At 38.1% G+C, this 15,046-nt stretch overlaps 2 protein-coding genes across 3 annotated transcripts; one reads left to right on the top strand and one right to left on the bottom strand.

The window, feature by feature from the left end:
* Positions 1-1,630: 1,630 nt before the first annotated feature.
* Positions 1,631-7,171, bottom strand: LOC102223297 (lipase member H-like). 2 transcript variants are annotated; one of them, XM_023342625.1, is made up of 11 exons: positions 6,851-7,171; positions 6,325-6,404; positions 4,991-5,370; positions 4,782-4,890; positions 4,279-4,380; positions 4,086-4,175; positions 3,827-3,991; positions 3,617-3,706; positions 2,152-2,260; positions 1,880-2,053; positions 1,631-1,756 (listed from the first exon to the last, which is right to left on the bottom strand). In XM_023342625.1, exons 2-11 carry the CDS (start codon positions 6,380-6,382, stop codon positions 1,672-1,674), a joined length of 1,362 nt encoding a protein of 453 aa, XP_023198393.1. In that variant the 5' UTR covers positions 6,383-6,404; positions 6,851-7,171; the 3' UTR covers positions 1,631-1,671. The 2 variants fall into 2 exon arrangements, with proteins under 2 accessions (XP_023198393.1, XP_014325684.1); XM_014470198.2 differs by having other exon boundaries at positions 3,827-3,994; positions 6,851-7,141.
* A 3,154-nt stretch (positions 7,172-10,325) lies between these two features.
* Positions 10,326-14,051, top strand: LOC102223556 (choline-phosphate cytidylyltransferase B-like). The gene is made up of 8 exons (XM_005802966.2): positions 10,326-10,513; positions 11,324-11,423; positions 11,784-11,900; positions 12,555-12,706; positions 12,835-12,913; positions 13,001-13,143; positions 13,230-13,418; positions 13,722-14,051. The coding sequence occupies exons 1-8, from the start codon at positions 10,424-10,426 to the stop codon at positions 13,920-13,922; spliced, it is 1,071 nt and encodes a 356-aa protein (XP_005803023.1). The 5' UTR covers positions 10,326-10,423; the 3' UTR covers positions 13,923-14,051.
* The last annotated feature ends 995 nt before the right edge of the window (positions 14,052-15,046 follow it).

Genomic DNA, 15,046 nt, shown 5'->3' with positions numbered 1-15,046 from the left:
CAAACTGATTTTAAATGTAAGCACGTTTTAGGTGGGAAGCGGTCAGAAGACTGAAGTAGCTTTTCATGCAGGTTAACTCTATGTTGGATTTGCCTAGTGAGGCTGTCCTCCAGAAATTCCTGTCTGGAAAAAAATATGTTACTCAAGAAAATGGCAGAAAGTGCCACTAAAGTGGGACACAAAAGCTGCTGGATTTTTATGCACACGTACAATTTTGATTTTCTTTACCTGAGTGTATATTTGGCACAAAATTTCGGAAATTTTGGGTCCACTTTAAATATTTCTTTGTTTTTTCACACTGATTCTCATCCTACAAACTGAGTTTTTGGGTTGAGCCTGACAGACATATTGGGGACAATCTCAATGCAGAGAGATTTTACAATATAAGCAGTGACAATCCCATTTTAGGGAACAAATTTTATCCTACCATATGCCAATACTCACCTCCTGTGAGTGGGATTTATCAGAGGGGCAACATCCAAAATTTAAGAGTAGAAAGGATGGAATGGCCAGGCCACTTGTGAACACTTGTGGACAAAGTTGGGTAGAGTAGCCACACACTGTCCTTGAGTAAGGAGTAGCACTACTTCAACATATTTTTACTCAAGTAAAAGTAAAAGGTTTATTCAAGTAGTGAGTAATTAATCATACCGTGATATCATGTGATTCAATCAGATTACACAAACACATTGGTTGACCTGTGTATCAAATACTGGCTGAAAAATTCAATACCATCCCACAGCAGTGTGTGATCAAACTGGTGACTAGGCTAGAGAGGGTTATGCATGTTTTTCCTTTTTTTTTATTGTTACAAGATAAAAATAATTCAGGAAACACACATTTCCTAGTTATCAGTCAATGTTTGATCTGAAATGGCTCAAATTGGTTTGGGGGACAAAAAGTCTTGATTAGGACTTTCATTCCAGGAAGTATTCAAGTTTGGGCACATTTATCTAAAGCAAGTTGCATGATACATTTGTCTTTTGGGCTGAACCTGAGCAGTTCATTTATTTATTTGCTAATGTAACCAATGTTGTGATGTGAGGAAGGCGCTTATTATATTTTTGTTTGCAGCAAGAACAAATAAATGTGTTCATTCAAACACAGGATTTTTTTTTGCCATCATGAGATGAAACAGAGAAAGTTCTGAAGTTAAACCAGTATTGATGGAGAAGAAGCTGGACTAAAATAGTCTTTCTGATGCGCTACCAGCAGCTTATCTGTCCATCAGTGTCAGTCAGTGGCATCCTAATACAAAGTTATAATCCTGGCGAAGTTATCAAAGGCAAACATATGAAACGAAGAAACATTTAGTTAATATAAAATATAATTAAAAAAATATAAATAAAACTCAGAGGCCAGATATTTTTAGTGAGAAAATAAAAATGTATTTAGTTTGACTTTTTAAAAGTGAAACATAACTGTAGTCCAGTTTTTCTTTATATAAAATATTTATACACACCCTATACAACTATGTACCAATTTTTTCTTTGAAACAAATATACAGTTTTCAGAATGTCACATTTCATTTTTTTTTTTTACAAAACTTGACTGACCAAGTGGTGCCTTTTCATTTGGGATCCTTATTAATTTTCCAACCAGTCCTAAAGAAACTGAGGACCCAGAGGACTCTTCCTCATGAAAGTTCTTTATTGAGGGTTCAGCCTGATTTTAGGACGGGGTTTCTTCACATGGAATAGGCCTGAATGTGAACTCTTTCTTATTAACAAGAAGAATGTCGTAACGACAAAGAGGCCTGCAAGATAAAAAAAAAAAAAAAGAGAAAAGAATCTGCTGTGAATTTGGAGACAAACGTAAAACATACTTTTTTTTGAACGGACACAGTTAAAATGATGTAAAATCTGTAAATGTTGCCTACTTCTTTTTGAGATCCAGGGGTGTGAAACGGATTCTCAGGACCCGAAGCTTGCGTTTGGAATTACACCCCATTCCAGCGTAGTATTTGAGAGAGACATTTTTCACTGACTGAATGTTTCTATCAAACATAGCAAGCATTGTGATCTCTGTGTCCTTCATGAACTGTATTGCTTTACTGGTTAAAAAGAAAGAAAGAAACACACAGACATATGAAGTTATGGAGGAATACTTGATTTTTGGGCAGCACTGGGATTATGAAAAAATAGGTCTTACTGTTCAATGATTGCCACTGTCTCATTGACACCGTCATTGATTTTAATTTCCATGTATCCCTTCTGTGCCTTCTGATTCCAAATCATCACATCTACTCTGTAGTTTGTCACTGAAAGAGCAGAACATATTTATGCAAAATTATTTCAAAAACTAAATTACTTTTTTTGTTGACATTTTGCTATAGTACTCATGTCAAGGTTTATTTATTATGGACAACATCTGTGGAGAGTGGAAACATACAATGCTGCTGTCAGAAAAGCAGTAATCAAGAAAATTTTGTTTAGTTTGTTTTTCTGTTCTATGTTGTGGAAAATGCAAAAAAACTACATTTATTGCAGAAAATCCATACATCTTTTTGTGATTGTCGTTTTGCTGCTTTCAGCAATGTGCAGGAACATTAAAATGCCTTTCTGCTGTTGATGAAAGTCTTTGTGCTACCACTAGGTGGGGACACAAACAAAATCATGCAGAATCAAATCAGATTTTTTATAAGAGGGTGCATCTCAGTAAATTAGAATGCATTTGAAAAATCTAATGTTTATCATTCCTCACAGAGTGATGTATTTAAAATGCTTATTTATTCCCAGTTTGATGGTTGTGGCTTAAAGAAAATCAAAATTTTGTTTCTTAGAAAATGTGTATCTGATGTAAAATAGTCACAAGAATTTGAGTACAAAACTGGTATAGCATGGTCTTTGTACATGAATATGGAAAACTGCTGAATTGAGGATTGCCCAGCAAACATTTAATGTAACCCTCCACAGTAAAGGTAGGTCACCAAGGGTCGTTGCTAAAGAAATTGCTTACAGAATTAAGTATACAGGCTTGACAACGTAGCTTGGTAAAAATCAGACCTTTCGTTTGTCAGAGGGTCTGGACCCTCAAATATTAAGAACTAATTACTTGTTGGAGGAGTGGGCTAAGGAAAAAAATGACTGGACTCTTACTCAGTGATCCAGAGTCATTTTTTTACTTGAAGGCAAAGTTTGCATTTCATTTGTAAAACTATTCCAGAGTCTGGGAGTGGAGCGGAGAAGCACAAACTTCAAGCTGGTTCAGGTCCTTTGTGAGGTTTCCACAGTCAGCGAGAATTTGTGGAGCCATATCTCCTGGTATTGATTAATCAGTGAATCAATACCAGCTCAGCCATTTACCAAGTGATTTTAGAGCATGCCACACTTCCGTCTGCTGAGATGCTGATTTGAGAAAAGGGATTCTTTTTATCAGCTGTAACCTGATAATATAAACGAACTCAAATAAACATACATATACCTCTCTATTAAATATGATTATCAATTTTTGCTAAAAAAGCATTTTTCTGTGATATTCTAATGTACTGAGGTGCACCCTTTTCATATATATATATATATATATATATATATATATATATATATATATATATATATATGATAAAGTATTGTTTTCCATAACACTAGTTATTCTGCTAAGTAGTAAAATTACTTACAGCAATATGGAGAGTCTGAATTTGTGTTAAAGTAGTACTTTGTTTGGCTCAGTTGATTGAGGACATCCTTCCACCGTATAACATCGTAGCCTGATTTGAGTACAAACATATGCATCAGTCTAAATGTTAAGCAAGGTGTGCATACACTGTTATGTATCAGTACAGCAATAGAAGAACATAGGTAGTAAGTTAATCAATAAAACCACCAACCAAAGACAGGACAACCAGCTTCACCAAAGCGGTCACAGCTCATGCATCTTCCATCCAGAAAATCTTCATAGGAGGAACAGGGGAATGCTGGACTGGGGCATGCCTCATTTATAGTGTCCATGAAAAGCAACACAGACCTCTGGTGGTCACATTTGAAGTAGCCACCTGCTGTTTAAGGGTTAATGAATGGAAATATTGTCATTTTAAAATGACAGCTCACTGTACAGCAGCACATGTTGGCTAGTCCCTCAAACCTTACGTGATAGCACAGTCTTCGGACATCCAGGCTGGTCTGTTCCTCCATTAGCATAGAAATCAATGTGGCCCAATGGTGCCCTGAAGCCCAGAACTGAAAACCAATAGGACATATAACACATATAAACATCACTATAAAGATACATTTGAAAAAAAACATCAATTAAGATTTTAAAGCAACTATTAAACCGGCTGACAATCAATGTCTGTGTGCAGCGCGTCGACAAACTGAGCATCTGTCGGGTCCAGTCGCATTTCTGGAGGTTTGCCAGTGAACGTAGGTCCGGCAGGATCAAGAGCTGCAAAGATCACATCAGTACAAAGCAGACAGAAAATAGTGTAGAGGTCAGTAGATGTCTAAATTGATGGGAGAAGTAAATGTACAAACTATGTACAGTATATTTCACCAAAACAGGCTGTACCATTGTAGTACAGGTTCTTCTTCAGAAACACATGCATACTATGAATCTATCTGTCAGGACTTCAGTCTAAAGGCTTGAGATTTTGAAAAACATGCATTAAAGATTACCTACAGAAGGGAATTTAGCTATCTCATTCATTTAGTTGTTAAAACTCAGTTGTTGCAACTAAGATTGCAACCAGATTGTTTGCAGGTTTTGTTTTCACTTCATCTTGGCTCGTGTTTATCTCACCCTGAATCAAAGTGGCATAAAATCATGTAGTAACATGTAAAACATACCTGTTATTCTTCCGATTGAACTGTTCAGATTTGCTCCCACAAAACCGGAAATGTGGGCTCCAAGACTTACTCCAATCATGTGAATCGCACTTAGAGAAGTGCCGTGCTCCTGAAACAGAGTTTTTAGAAAAGTTCCACAAAACTGTCAAGGATGTTGTTCTCTCCAGGCACAGCGGATTTGGTTACAGAGGATCAGAGACACTTTATACCTGCATCATTTTAATGAAAGCTGTGAGGTTGTCTGCCACTTTGTATGTTTTCTCAACCACCTTAAAATAATTAACATTAGTAGCTCCATAGTTCCAGTCCACTACCACAACATTCATGTCTTGCCTGGCCAACAGCCACTTTGTGAAGTTGCTCAACCACAACGGGGGAGATCCTGTGGGCCGATAGCCATGGATGATGAAGGTGGTGGGGTTGGACATGTTAAACTCGGGATGCTCTGCCAAGTTGGTGTGGGACAGGACCACACCACACCTGTCATTGTCCCTAGTGTAAAGCAGCAGCCTGATTCTGAGGCTTGTGCCGATGATGGCATGAGATAAGTCTAGATCTGTGAATTCCTCACATCTTTGGGTTGGGGATCCTAGTAAAAACAAATAAGCAAAAAAAGAAGATAAGTTATTATTTCAGGACATTGTGATATGTTCGATTTCATACATCAGCTAAGTAGTAGCTACGTAATAACTCCACATTGTTGTGGCACCATCATAGATTGTTTTTTAGCAGAGTCCGGGAAGCTGGTTAGAAATGTTGGATGCTACAGATTTGACTAGAGGTACTTTTTCAGCAGCAAAACAAGATAATCATATAATGGGGATACAAATGCATGTCACAGTTTTCAGATTTTTCATAGTAAAAGTTCTGTCATACATCTCTGCTTATTTTTCACATATACTACTTTGTATTGGGTTATAAAGAAATGTCACAGTAAAATACACAAACGTGTGTAGTTGCAATGTGAACAGATGAGAACAACCCAAGAAGTGTGAATATTTTAATTAGAAGTAGCTGTAGGCATCAATACTTCTGCCCTGGATAACAATTCATGTACTGCAACAAAATAACAGCATAAGCCTCAACACACTGACAGAGCAAAGGGCATAAAACTGAAGCCGTGGGAAAGAGCTGACAAAAGATACAGATGCTACTAGAAGTGACTGAAATATTTATATTAGTAGTTTTCTCGTTGGCCTTTGCAAATGAACTTGCCTCTCCTTACTTGCTGAGACAGAACAAAAGGCAGAACAGTTGGGAACTTTTAGTCACATCGTCAGCTATCTTGCGCAACAGTAGTACGACTCTTTTTTTATGTAATTCCCCGGAAAGTGAGCTGTACAACCACAAACCAAAGCTATTGCAATAAAAAAGGACATTTTTCTCAAGAAATCTCAGTTCCACAGCTATGGTTGGCTTAACTTGTGATACACTTAAGGTCAAAAATCAGCATGCGTGTGGTTTTGTGTTTAAATATCATCCACAGTCAAAGATATGATGCTAAGACTTGTGTTAATCATTTCTGTGTTATGTTGCATACTACCTTTGCATAGTTGAACTGTTATCAGCAGGAAAGGTGTCAGACAAGACCACAGAAACATGTTCAGCTGCAGCAAGTGAAATCTAGGAAGATAAAGACATTGATATTAAAATAATCTGATAAAAACAACTTCAGCATAACTGGGTATTTAATTTATCATAAAACCACAACTGTTGTGTAAGTGATTGCTTTATCCTCTCAGATAGATACAGAGGGAAGGCAGGAGCTGTCTTTCTTATCTAAGTACTCCTTCATGTAATTTAAGCAAGGACAGGAACATAAAATGTATTACTTATTTACAGTGGAAGTGAAGCTTAGGCAACCTAAGGACAAATAAATCAGTTTAATTAACAGTCTCCACCCACAGTGATCATCGCAGCCAATGGCTGAGAAACTGACAGCTTCAGTTTCTCCTGCCTGTATTCCCTGGCTTTTAAAACACTGGTTTTCTCACCAACAACTGACACCACATATTTAGTAACTATTCCTTGATTAATTTCTGATGGGAAGTGTTGTTTCTAAGCCTTACCTTTAGCTGTGGTGTTCTCTGGAGAGATGTGCCAAAGGTCCAGAGGTTCAGAGTGCTGCTCTGTTTTGATCTCCATATATTTGAAAAGCATTTACTCCAGGAAGTGAGAGGTGGAATAGTAGAGCAATGCTCCCGCCTGGCAACTTGTCTCAGAGATAACCACTCCCCTTTCCTAGGGTTATTATGCTCAAAGGTGAAAAAATACCTATGAAGTCAGTTTTGGTTTAAACTGGTTCTGTGAGTGGTTTTATAGGTTGTTTGCTTTTAGCTAAAATGATTCGAAGCCGCTCAAAGAAAAAAACAGTAAACAACCTAAAATACATTTATAAAACACATTTTATACAAAGCCAAAAATGAAACTGAAAATTACAGGGGCTTTCCAAAAGGCAGGGCTTCAATATACCAATATTATACTGTATTTAATTAATGTAAGAGTTTTCTCATAATTTGCTACATTACTGGCAATTACAGGTTAAACTTGCTTGAAAAACTGAATGACGCCTTTATGGTGTGCCAATCCTTTACTTGTCCTTCAGAAGGAATGTGGGGCAGCAAAAATGATTCACTCATGAATGGCACATTTGGTAATGTACTACTTCTGTACCCACCTACGTTCAAAACCTAACACGTAATGTAAAAATAACATGTAAAATGTATCATTAAAACATTATTTCCAACATGTGTTGTGGTGCTAGTATTTGTAGTTTCCCTGCTTTACAAATCCTTTAAGGATTCCTGTTTTTCTTGAAAATCTCCCTTAGGAGATCCCCTAGACTGTGATTGTTTTTAAGCACACATCCCACTTCTTTGAAATAGGTTAGTTCCGAGGCGGATCGTATACTTACACAGATATTTTAGTGATTGTGATGGAGTATTTCTGCAATGAGTTCTGGATATAAGACAAGCTCATAAGAAGGAATGGAAATATCAGTCAGACACGACAGAGGATATGGAAATCCTCTCTGATGAATTAATTTATGAGGAGGTCCCAGAGGGACGTGGTAGCAACATCAGACATGCCAAAACACCAGCTACCAGTTCAAAGACTTGTCATTATAAATTGCAAGACCATGCAAACAAAGATGTGCTCCAGCTGAATTGATATAACTCTACACCAAACATGGATTTAAGACATCTTGGAACTTTATTGCCAAGAGGGCACAGAAGCGCTTGTATTTCCTGCGGAGGATGAGAAGAGCCCACCTGCCCCCGCCCATCCTCAAGACGTTCTACAGAAGCACCATAGAGAGCATTCTGACCAGCTGCCTCTCTGTGTGGTGTGGAGGCTGCAGCGCCTCCGACTGGAAGAACGTGAGGAAAGTGGTGCGGACAGCAGAGAGGATCATCGGGGCCTCCCTTCCCTCCATTCAGGACATTTCATCCCAGCGCTGCGTGTTCCGAGGCCGAAACATCGTCAGTGACCCCTCACACCCCCACCATGGACTGTTCTCCCTGCTGCCCTCTGGAAAGAGGTTCCGCAGCATCCGGTGCAGGTCCACCTGGTTCCGAAACAGCTTTTTCCCACTTGCTATCAGACTGCTGAACTCTTAACTGGACTGCACTTAAAAACTGGTCTCCACTTTATAACTTGCACATGTACAGAGCTAAGTAACTTCCTTTTTACTGTCAGTCCTGCACTTTATATTTTATATTTATATTTATATTCATATTTTATACTGTATTTTATTTTATTCTGGAGTAATCTCACAACATTGAAAGCTCAAAACATTGTCCTGAGCCGTATGCAACGAAATTTCGTTCTGTATACACCCTGTGCATGCAAAATGACAATAAAGTCAGTCTAAGTCTCTAAGTCTAAGTCTATTATATCAACAATACACTGAAAGCCTTCATGGAGAGCTCAATGAGACCATGGATAAATGCAGATGTTCAATGAAACTGGGGGCGATTTATCAGCGCACCCCAACCAGCTGTTCAAAAGAAGATAGAACCCACTAATATCAAGACTAGAAAGTTCTATGATACAGACAAAAGGTTTCACCCAAACTCCAGAATCATAAAACAGCAGAAGGAGGAGGTCCAAAAACGAGTGAGTGCATCAGGTTGATGAACTGCTGCATGAATGTCTTAGGAAGGAGAAATCCAGAGTGTAAGAAAAAGAAGTATTAGGGACTTTAGCATGCAACTCTACATTGTGTGCAACACTGAAAGATTGACAAAGTGTTGAGTAGTGCCATAAATTGTTGAAAGAGTCCTGGGGATGAACGCTGAGTGTGAGAACTTGGCAGGTAGGCAAAGCATAATATGTGTGCAATGATCAACTAGTTAGTACAGGAATATCTGTGTTGAATATAGGGTGGAGGTCCCCCACAATCAAAGTGTAAGATGTTGCCATAATGGGTGGAGAATGACGGAGGTAAGACCCCGTGGGACTTGCAGAGCCAGAAGTCTGTAAACTGCAGCTTGTATTTGTAGACAAAGTAGGAAAAAAGGGTGGATGTAATCTCAAGGAACATTAAAAGCTTGAGAAATTCCAAGAGCTGAAACATGAATGAGGTTATAGAGGTTATTGAAAAGGCAACAGTGTAAACAGTGTTTATTGAAGGACTCAGAACTTTGATCCCTAAAAAGGGAAAATAGCTTCATTAGAAACCAGAGTCAATCTCTGAGGCCTCTGTCCAAAAAAACACAATCATTGGAACAGCTCAAAAACTCTGCAACATCCTCAAGCTCCAGGTCTGTAGAGGACCCAACCTTGTAACTAAGCCAACCTGGATAAGGTGAATGGAGAAAAATAAAAAAATCTAAAAACACCGGACAGGTTTGTTGAATAATTGCTGTTGTATTTAGTTCCACCCATCTGTGCTCTGACCAGCTAGAATATGTGTTCGACATCATTTGAAGAGTTAACCTACCATCACACTCAGTACTTTGCATGTGGACAAAGAAGTTCAGTTTCAGCCTTATCTGACCAGAGCACCTCATCATATTATGCATGAATTATTGCTACTGGTTGGTGAGACTGAACATTGTTTTATTGCTTTAAATTTCCCTGCACCTTAATTTACAACTTTACTGATGTGTCTCTTATGAAGAACATTTGCATTAAACTGAGACTATAATAAAAAGGGGACTTTGGAAGGCAAATACTGTCATATTCAATAAATTACAAAGGTTCATTTATCACAGTAACTCAATTCACCAAGTAAAACATGTTGTTATTGAATATAATATTAATTCCACTTCACAATTATGCATTTTTGCTTTGACCCTTAAATGTGGAATAGATTCCAAGACTATGACTTTTGCAAGGAATGCATTACCCAGCTATTAAAATGTCTTAAACAGCTAGTACAAAGTGACACTACACACACAGAAAAAACATTTCTGTCAAAGGAAGACAGATCTGTATTGATTGCAAACACACTCTAGATTTCCGAATGCCTTCAGCAGAGTGGCATGAACTTTGCTCACCCAGTTCTCTCGTCATCGGGGTCAGGCAGACTGATGGGATGTAAACTTAAAAAGACGCACAGGCTCAGAAATCTCCCATGTTGACTAGTCAGACCAGCAGAGAGGAGCAGCAGGCGAATTCACAGCGGAAGATCAGCAATGGCTAGAAGGAGACGAGGCCGAAGCAGCAACAACAACCAGCACAGAGAGACTCCACAGAACCGTAGAGGAGGAGGAGGCCCACGCAAGGTAGATTTAGTCAAGAAATCAGACAGACCAAACTTTTTTTATGCATGACAACTAAAAATGACCAATGTTCATATGAATAGCTTTTAGTATCAGAGACATAAATATAGACATATGTGTTGCTATTTGACTTGAATTATTACTTTGAATAAAATGCCGTTGCCATAATACATTGTTGTTGTAACTTTAAAGGAATGTAAAACTAATAGATGAAATAAACTGGTGAAGTTATCAATTAAATTTGTCACTTTTTTTGTTGTCAGAAAAGTCCTTGCATGCAAGTATTTTTGTGTTCTATAATATAACATTTGAGGATTTATCTAGCACGTGTAGTTTCAGCGCTGAAACATGTTTAAGCCAATGTTTATACTGACTCTACACCCCGGAGCAGAGGTTGAACCGGAGCAGAGGTTCAAAGTATATCTTACATCACAGTTGATAAAGGTGTAGATATATGAACTTGCTCACAACACGAAGTCCATGCCGGACAGAAACAGGGAGTAGAAATTTGTTGCTTCAGGACAGAGATTGAGGACTGTCCAGGAGATACTATAAAAGTTTATCTTGACTTTAATTTTTTAAATTTTTTTAATGTCAGCAGTAGAGGCAAATCCTAATCTGTCAATTTGCAGAACCTTTTCTGTCCCTTCACTATGTTTTTTCATAGTAACTGCTCCTTATACTCCTTCCTATTCCAGATTGGCTTGCTTGTGACTTAGAAAAATACTTGTTTGGTATGACGTGCAGCAAGATAATTACTATCTAAGACAACGAGCATTTATATCATATTTCATATTATCTCTGTGTCCTCAGGCTCTGCGAGAACCAGCACCGTTTGCAAGACAAACAGGTTATGAGACAGAGATCCCACATGAAAAGCTGACTATTGCTCAAGCACGGAAGGGAACCCCAGGTTAGATTTGTATTTTTGCTGAAAACTGATGTCTTGAAACCAAAATTCAAGCAGCACTTGACGGTGGAAGCAAGAAGTAAGAGAAAGCAACAAAATGTTCAATGCTGTAATTTTATTGATTTACAAATCTACATATGGACTTCAGTATCAGTGGATTCTATCTCTGCTGCAATTTATCACGATATATGATTGTAACAGAAAAAAAGAGTGTCTGAAAGTCTTATCTCAGTTTCTGCTCACAATGTGAAAGTTCATGCCTCCATGTTGCTTTTTTGTAGCTATAAATACAGAAAAAAAGAGAGTCTGAAAGTCTTATCTCAGTTTCTGCTCACAATGTGCCTCCATGTTGCTTTTTTGTAGCTCAACGGCCGGTGAGAGTGTATGCTGATGGCATCTTTGATCTCTTCCATTCGGGACATGCTCGGGCCCTGATGCAAGCCAAAAATGTTTTCCCAAATACTTACCTGATAGTTGGAGGTGAAGACTAGAATTTTATTTGGAGGATATAAAATATACCTCTTAAAAGTTTTTATATTTACAATCTACGCATTTACAATCTAAAACGTAAGGGTATTTTATTGGGATTTTATGTGATAGACTTACACAAAAGAGTGCATAATTGTGAAATGGAAGGAATATTGGACACCTAATTGTAACATAAAAATCTTAATTGTAGGTTTCAGCCACTCAGTTAACACTTTACCAGATTTGCAAATATGAAATTGTCACTCATTGATTCTTGCAACATTAACTTTTTGACTCCAACTCAGTTTGTTAGAATGGAAAGTAATCTGAACAGCGGTTTCCCATGGTATGTTCAGAAGTTTGGATATTGCCAAACACTCCATCGAGTTTTCTAAACATGAACATGTCTACTTCATAATTAGGCTCCTCCTTGTGTTGATCTATCACTTCAAAATCCCAGTAAAATACATCAAAGTTTGCAATAAAAAGGTGAAAGAATGTGAAAAAGTTTAAGGCTTGTGATTACCTTTTGCTGCCTATCACCATAAATCCCAATCTAAATAAATGAAGCTTAATCAAATTTTCAATGATCATTTTATTTTAACACCAGTTTATATCTTTACAGTTTTAATATAAGACACTATATGTATTTCTTTTTGTGACTAGTGTGCAGTGATGAACTCACCCACAAGTTGAAAGGCTACACTGTAATGACAGAGGACGAGCGCTACGAAGCACTCAGGCATTGTCGTTACGTTGACGAGGTGGTGCGAGACGCTCCTTGGACACTTACCCCAGAGTTCCTCAAGAAACACAAGGTCAAAGTTTGTGCTGTGGCAGGGAATACTATTATAGTATCAGACAGTTGCACAGAAATACACTAAATCATATCAAATAAAGATATGTGAGCTTAAGTAGTCCAAACACTCCCTTCTTCCACTGATAGATTGACTTTGTGGCCCATGATGACATTCCTTACACATCTGCTGGGTCAGAGGACGTTTATAAGGACATCAAAGAAGCAGGTAGAGCTTAACAGAAATCAATGAAATCAGTGCAAGTGGTTACTTTTGTCACTTAACTAAAATACAGGATTTACTAATTCATATCAGGAATGTTTGTGGCCACTCAGAGGACAGAGGGTATCTCCACCTCTGATGTGATCACTCGAATTGTCCGGGACTATGACATCTACGTCCGCCGCAACCTGCAGAGAGGATACACAGCCCGTGAACTCAATGTGGGGTTTATTAAGGTAAAAAAATAAATAAATAAATCTTTCACATTAGATCATATGGCAATACCATAAACAAATGAACACTAATTTTTCTTTCCTGGCAGGAGAATAAGTATCGGCTTCAGAATCAGGTGGATAAGATGAAAGAGACTGTGCGAACGGTGGAGGAAAAGTCAAAGCACTTTGTGAACAGGGTGGAGGAGAAGAGCCAGGACCTGATCCACAAATGGGAGGAGAAGTCACGGGAATTCATTGGCAACTTCCTGGAACTTTTTGGACCAGATAGTACATGGGTACGTTTTCTGAGTTTTAGGTCAAAAGTCACACAAAATGTCTGGTGAGAAAATACCTGGTAACAACACTGCTGCAAAAGATTTAGGCACATTTCTGACTTCTGAGCTAAATTTGGTTTCATTTGAAATTCTAAGGAAAGTATGGGGTCTTGAAATAAAGCAGCCTTGTTAGGTTGATTAAAAACATATTTTAATAGCAAGGGATTCACACTATCAAGCTCTGCTTATACACAAATATCCTCTGAAATGCAGATTAATATCTGCACAAAATACAAAAATGAATTCTGTTTTTTCCTCTTAAAGCGTGCCATCCAGGAGCGCAGTGGCCGCATGCTCCAGGCCCTGTCACCCTACTCCTCACCGCGCGGCTCGCCCAGCAGCAGTCCGACCAGAAGACGTTCAGTTTCACCTGACTCACTCCCGCCTGCTGCCTCTCCTCCTTCCTCCCCATCTTACCCCAAAAAGAGGAACCGCTCTTCTATCAAAGCGGCCTCAGGATATTAGTTATTATTCCGGGACATACTGTGTCTCAAATGTGGCATGTGTACAGATTGAGTCCCTTAATTTATTATTAGCATGCTAAATTGCAAGCGAGATATCATATTGTACATAATAAAAAAATCCAAACCAAAATGCTATTTTTTGCTTACTTGGATCTATTTGCCTTTTGTCGTTCATCTTTGATTTAAAGGAGGGATATTATGCAAAATTGACTTTTTTGAGTTTTACATCATGTTATAATGTTACTCCCTCATCATAAACATACCTGAACTTAATTCTTTCATACATAATTGAGAAATCTCTACTGTGGCAGCCATTCGGGGGTGCTTAAACACTTGCTCATACAAACCTATTTCCACAAAACTCTTTCTTGGAACTGAACTTTGACTCATAGAGCACCCCACCCTCATGCCTTCCCCACACAGTTCCACCAGACGTCTAGCTGCTGGCCTCATCATATGAACTATTTCTCAGTCCAAGGCTTCTAAGAACTGTTGAAAATAGCTTAAAGGAACATTGTTGTGATGCCATGCTGAAAGCAGAGTACCAGAAAGAATGAGCTTCTTAAAGAGATAGGCCAATTTCAATGCAGCAAGTAAAATTTCTTTGAAATTGTCTTTGATATGTTGACATATTTTTATAACAACTTGTGGCAACAGTTACTTGATTATGCTTTAATATGGCACCATGTGTCTGGAAAATACATAATATCCTCTTCCTCGAAAAGCTCTAGCAACTTCTTTCTAATAGAATTGACATTTTGACAATATGCAGTGTTAGAAATAAATGTATTCTTCGTCTTCTTTTCATTATTATTATTATACTGTTTGCTTGCAACTCAATGGGTTCAATTTAAAGGGGCAGTATTATGTAAATTGACTTTTTTGAGCCTTACATCATGTTGTTATTCCTTCATCACAATCACACCTGGAGTGCTACCTTGATTCTTTCATGAATGCTTCCCATCTTCCGCCTCACAGAGCATGTATACTGGCACATTGTGCCTGGACAAGGCATAAAACTGCTCCTTTGAACGTTTTGCTGTAAAATAGTACCACTTGCTGGTCGTAAGATAAAATGCAGCTTTTACCTTTTACCTTAGCCACACTTTTTGCCTCACATAACAA

The sequence above is a fragment of the Xiphophorus maculatus genome, chromosome 11, assembly GCF_002775205.1.
Source record: "Xiphophorus maculatus strain JP 163 A chromosome 11, X_maculatus-5.0-male, whole genome shotgun sequence".
Taxonomy (NCBI): domain Eukaryota; kingdom Metazoa; phylum Chordata; class Actinopteri; order Cyprinodontiformes; family Poeciliidae; genus Xiphophorus; species Xiphophorus maculatus.
Note: the sequence above shows the minus strand (reverse complement) of the source record. Positions and strands in the feature narration are given on the sequence as shown.

Coding starts and splice junctions, on each gene's coding strand:
- LOC102223297 (XM_014470198.2), bottom strand. CDS start 6,382: ATGTTTCTGTGGTCTTGTCTGACACCTTTCCTGCTGATAACAGTTCAA. Junction 3,995..4,085: donor TCCGAAGACTGTGCTATCAC/GTAAGGTTTGAG, acceptor ACCCTTAAACAG/CAGGTGGCTACTTCAAATGT. Junction 2,261..3,616: donor TTCAGACTCTCCATATTGCT/GTAAGTAATTTT, acceptor CTGCTCTTTCAG/TGACAAACTACAGAGTAGAT.
- LOC102223556 (XM_005802966.2), top strand. CDS start 10,424: ATGGCTAGAAGGAGACGAGGCCGAAGCAGCAACAACAACCAGCACAGA. Junction 10,514..11,323: donor GAGGAGGAGGCCCACGCAAG/GTAGATTTAGTC, acceptor CTGTGTCCTCAG/GCTCTGCGAGAACCAGCACC. Junction 13,419..13,721: donor TTGGACCAGATAGTACATGG/GTACGTTTTCTG, acceptor TTCCTCTTAAAG/CGTGCCATCCAGGAGCGCAG.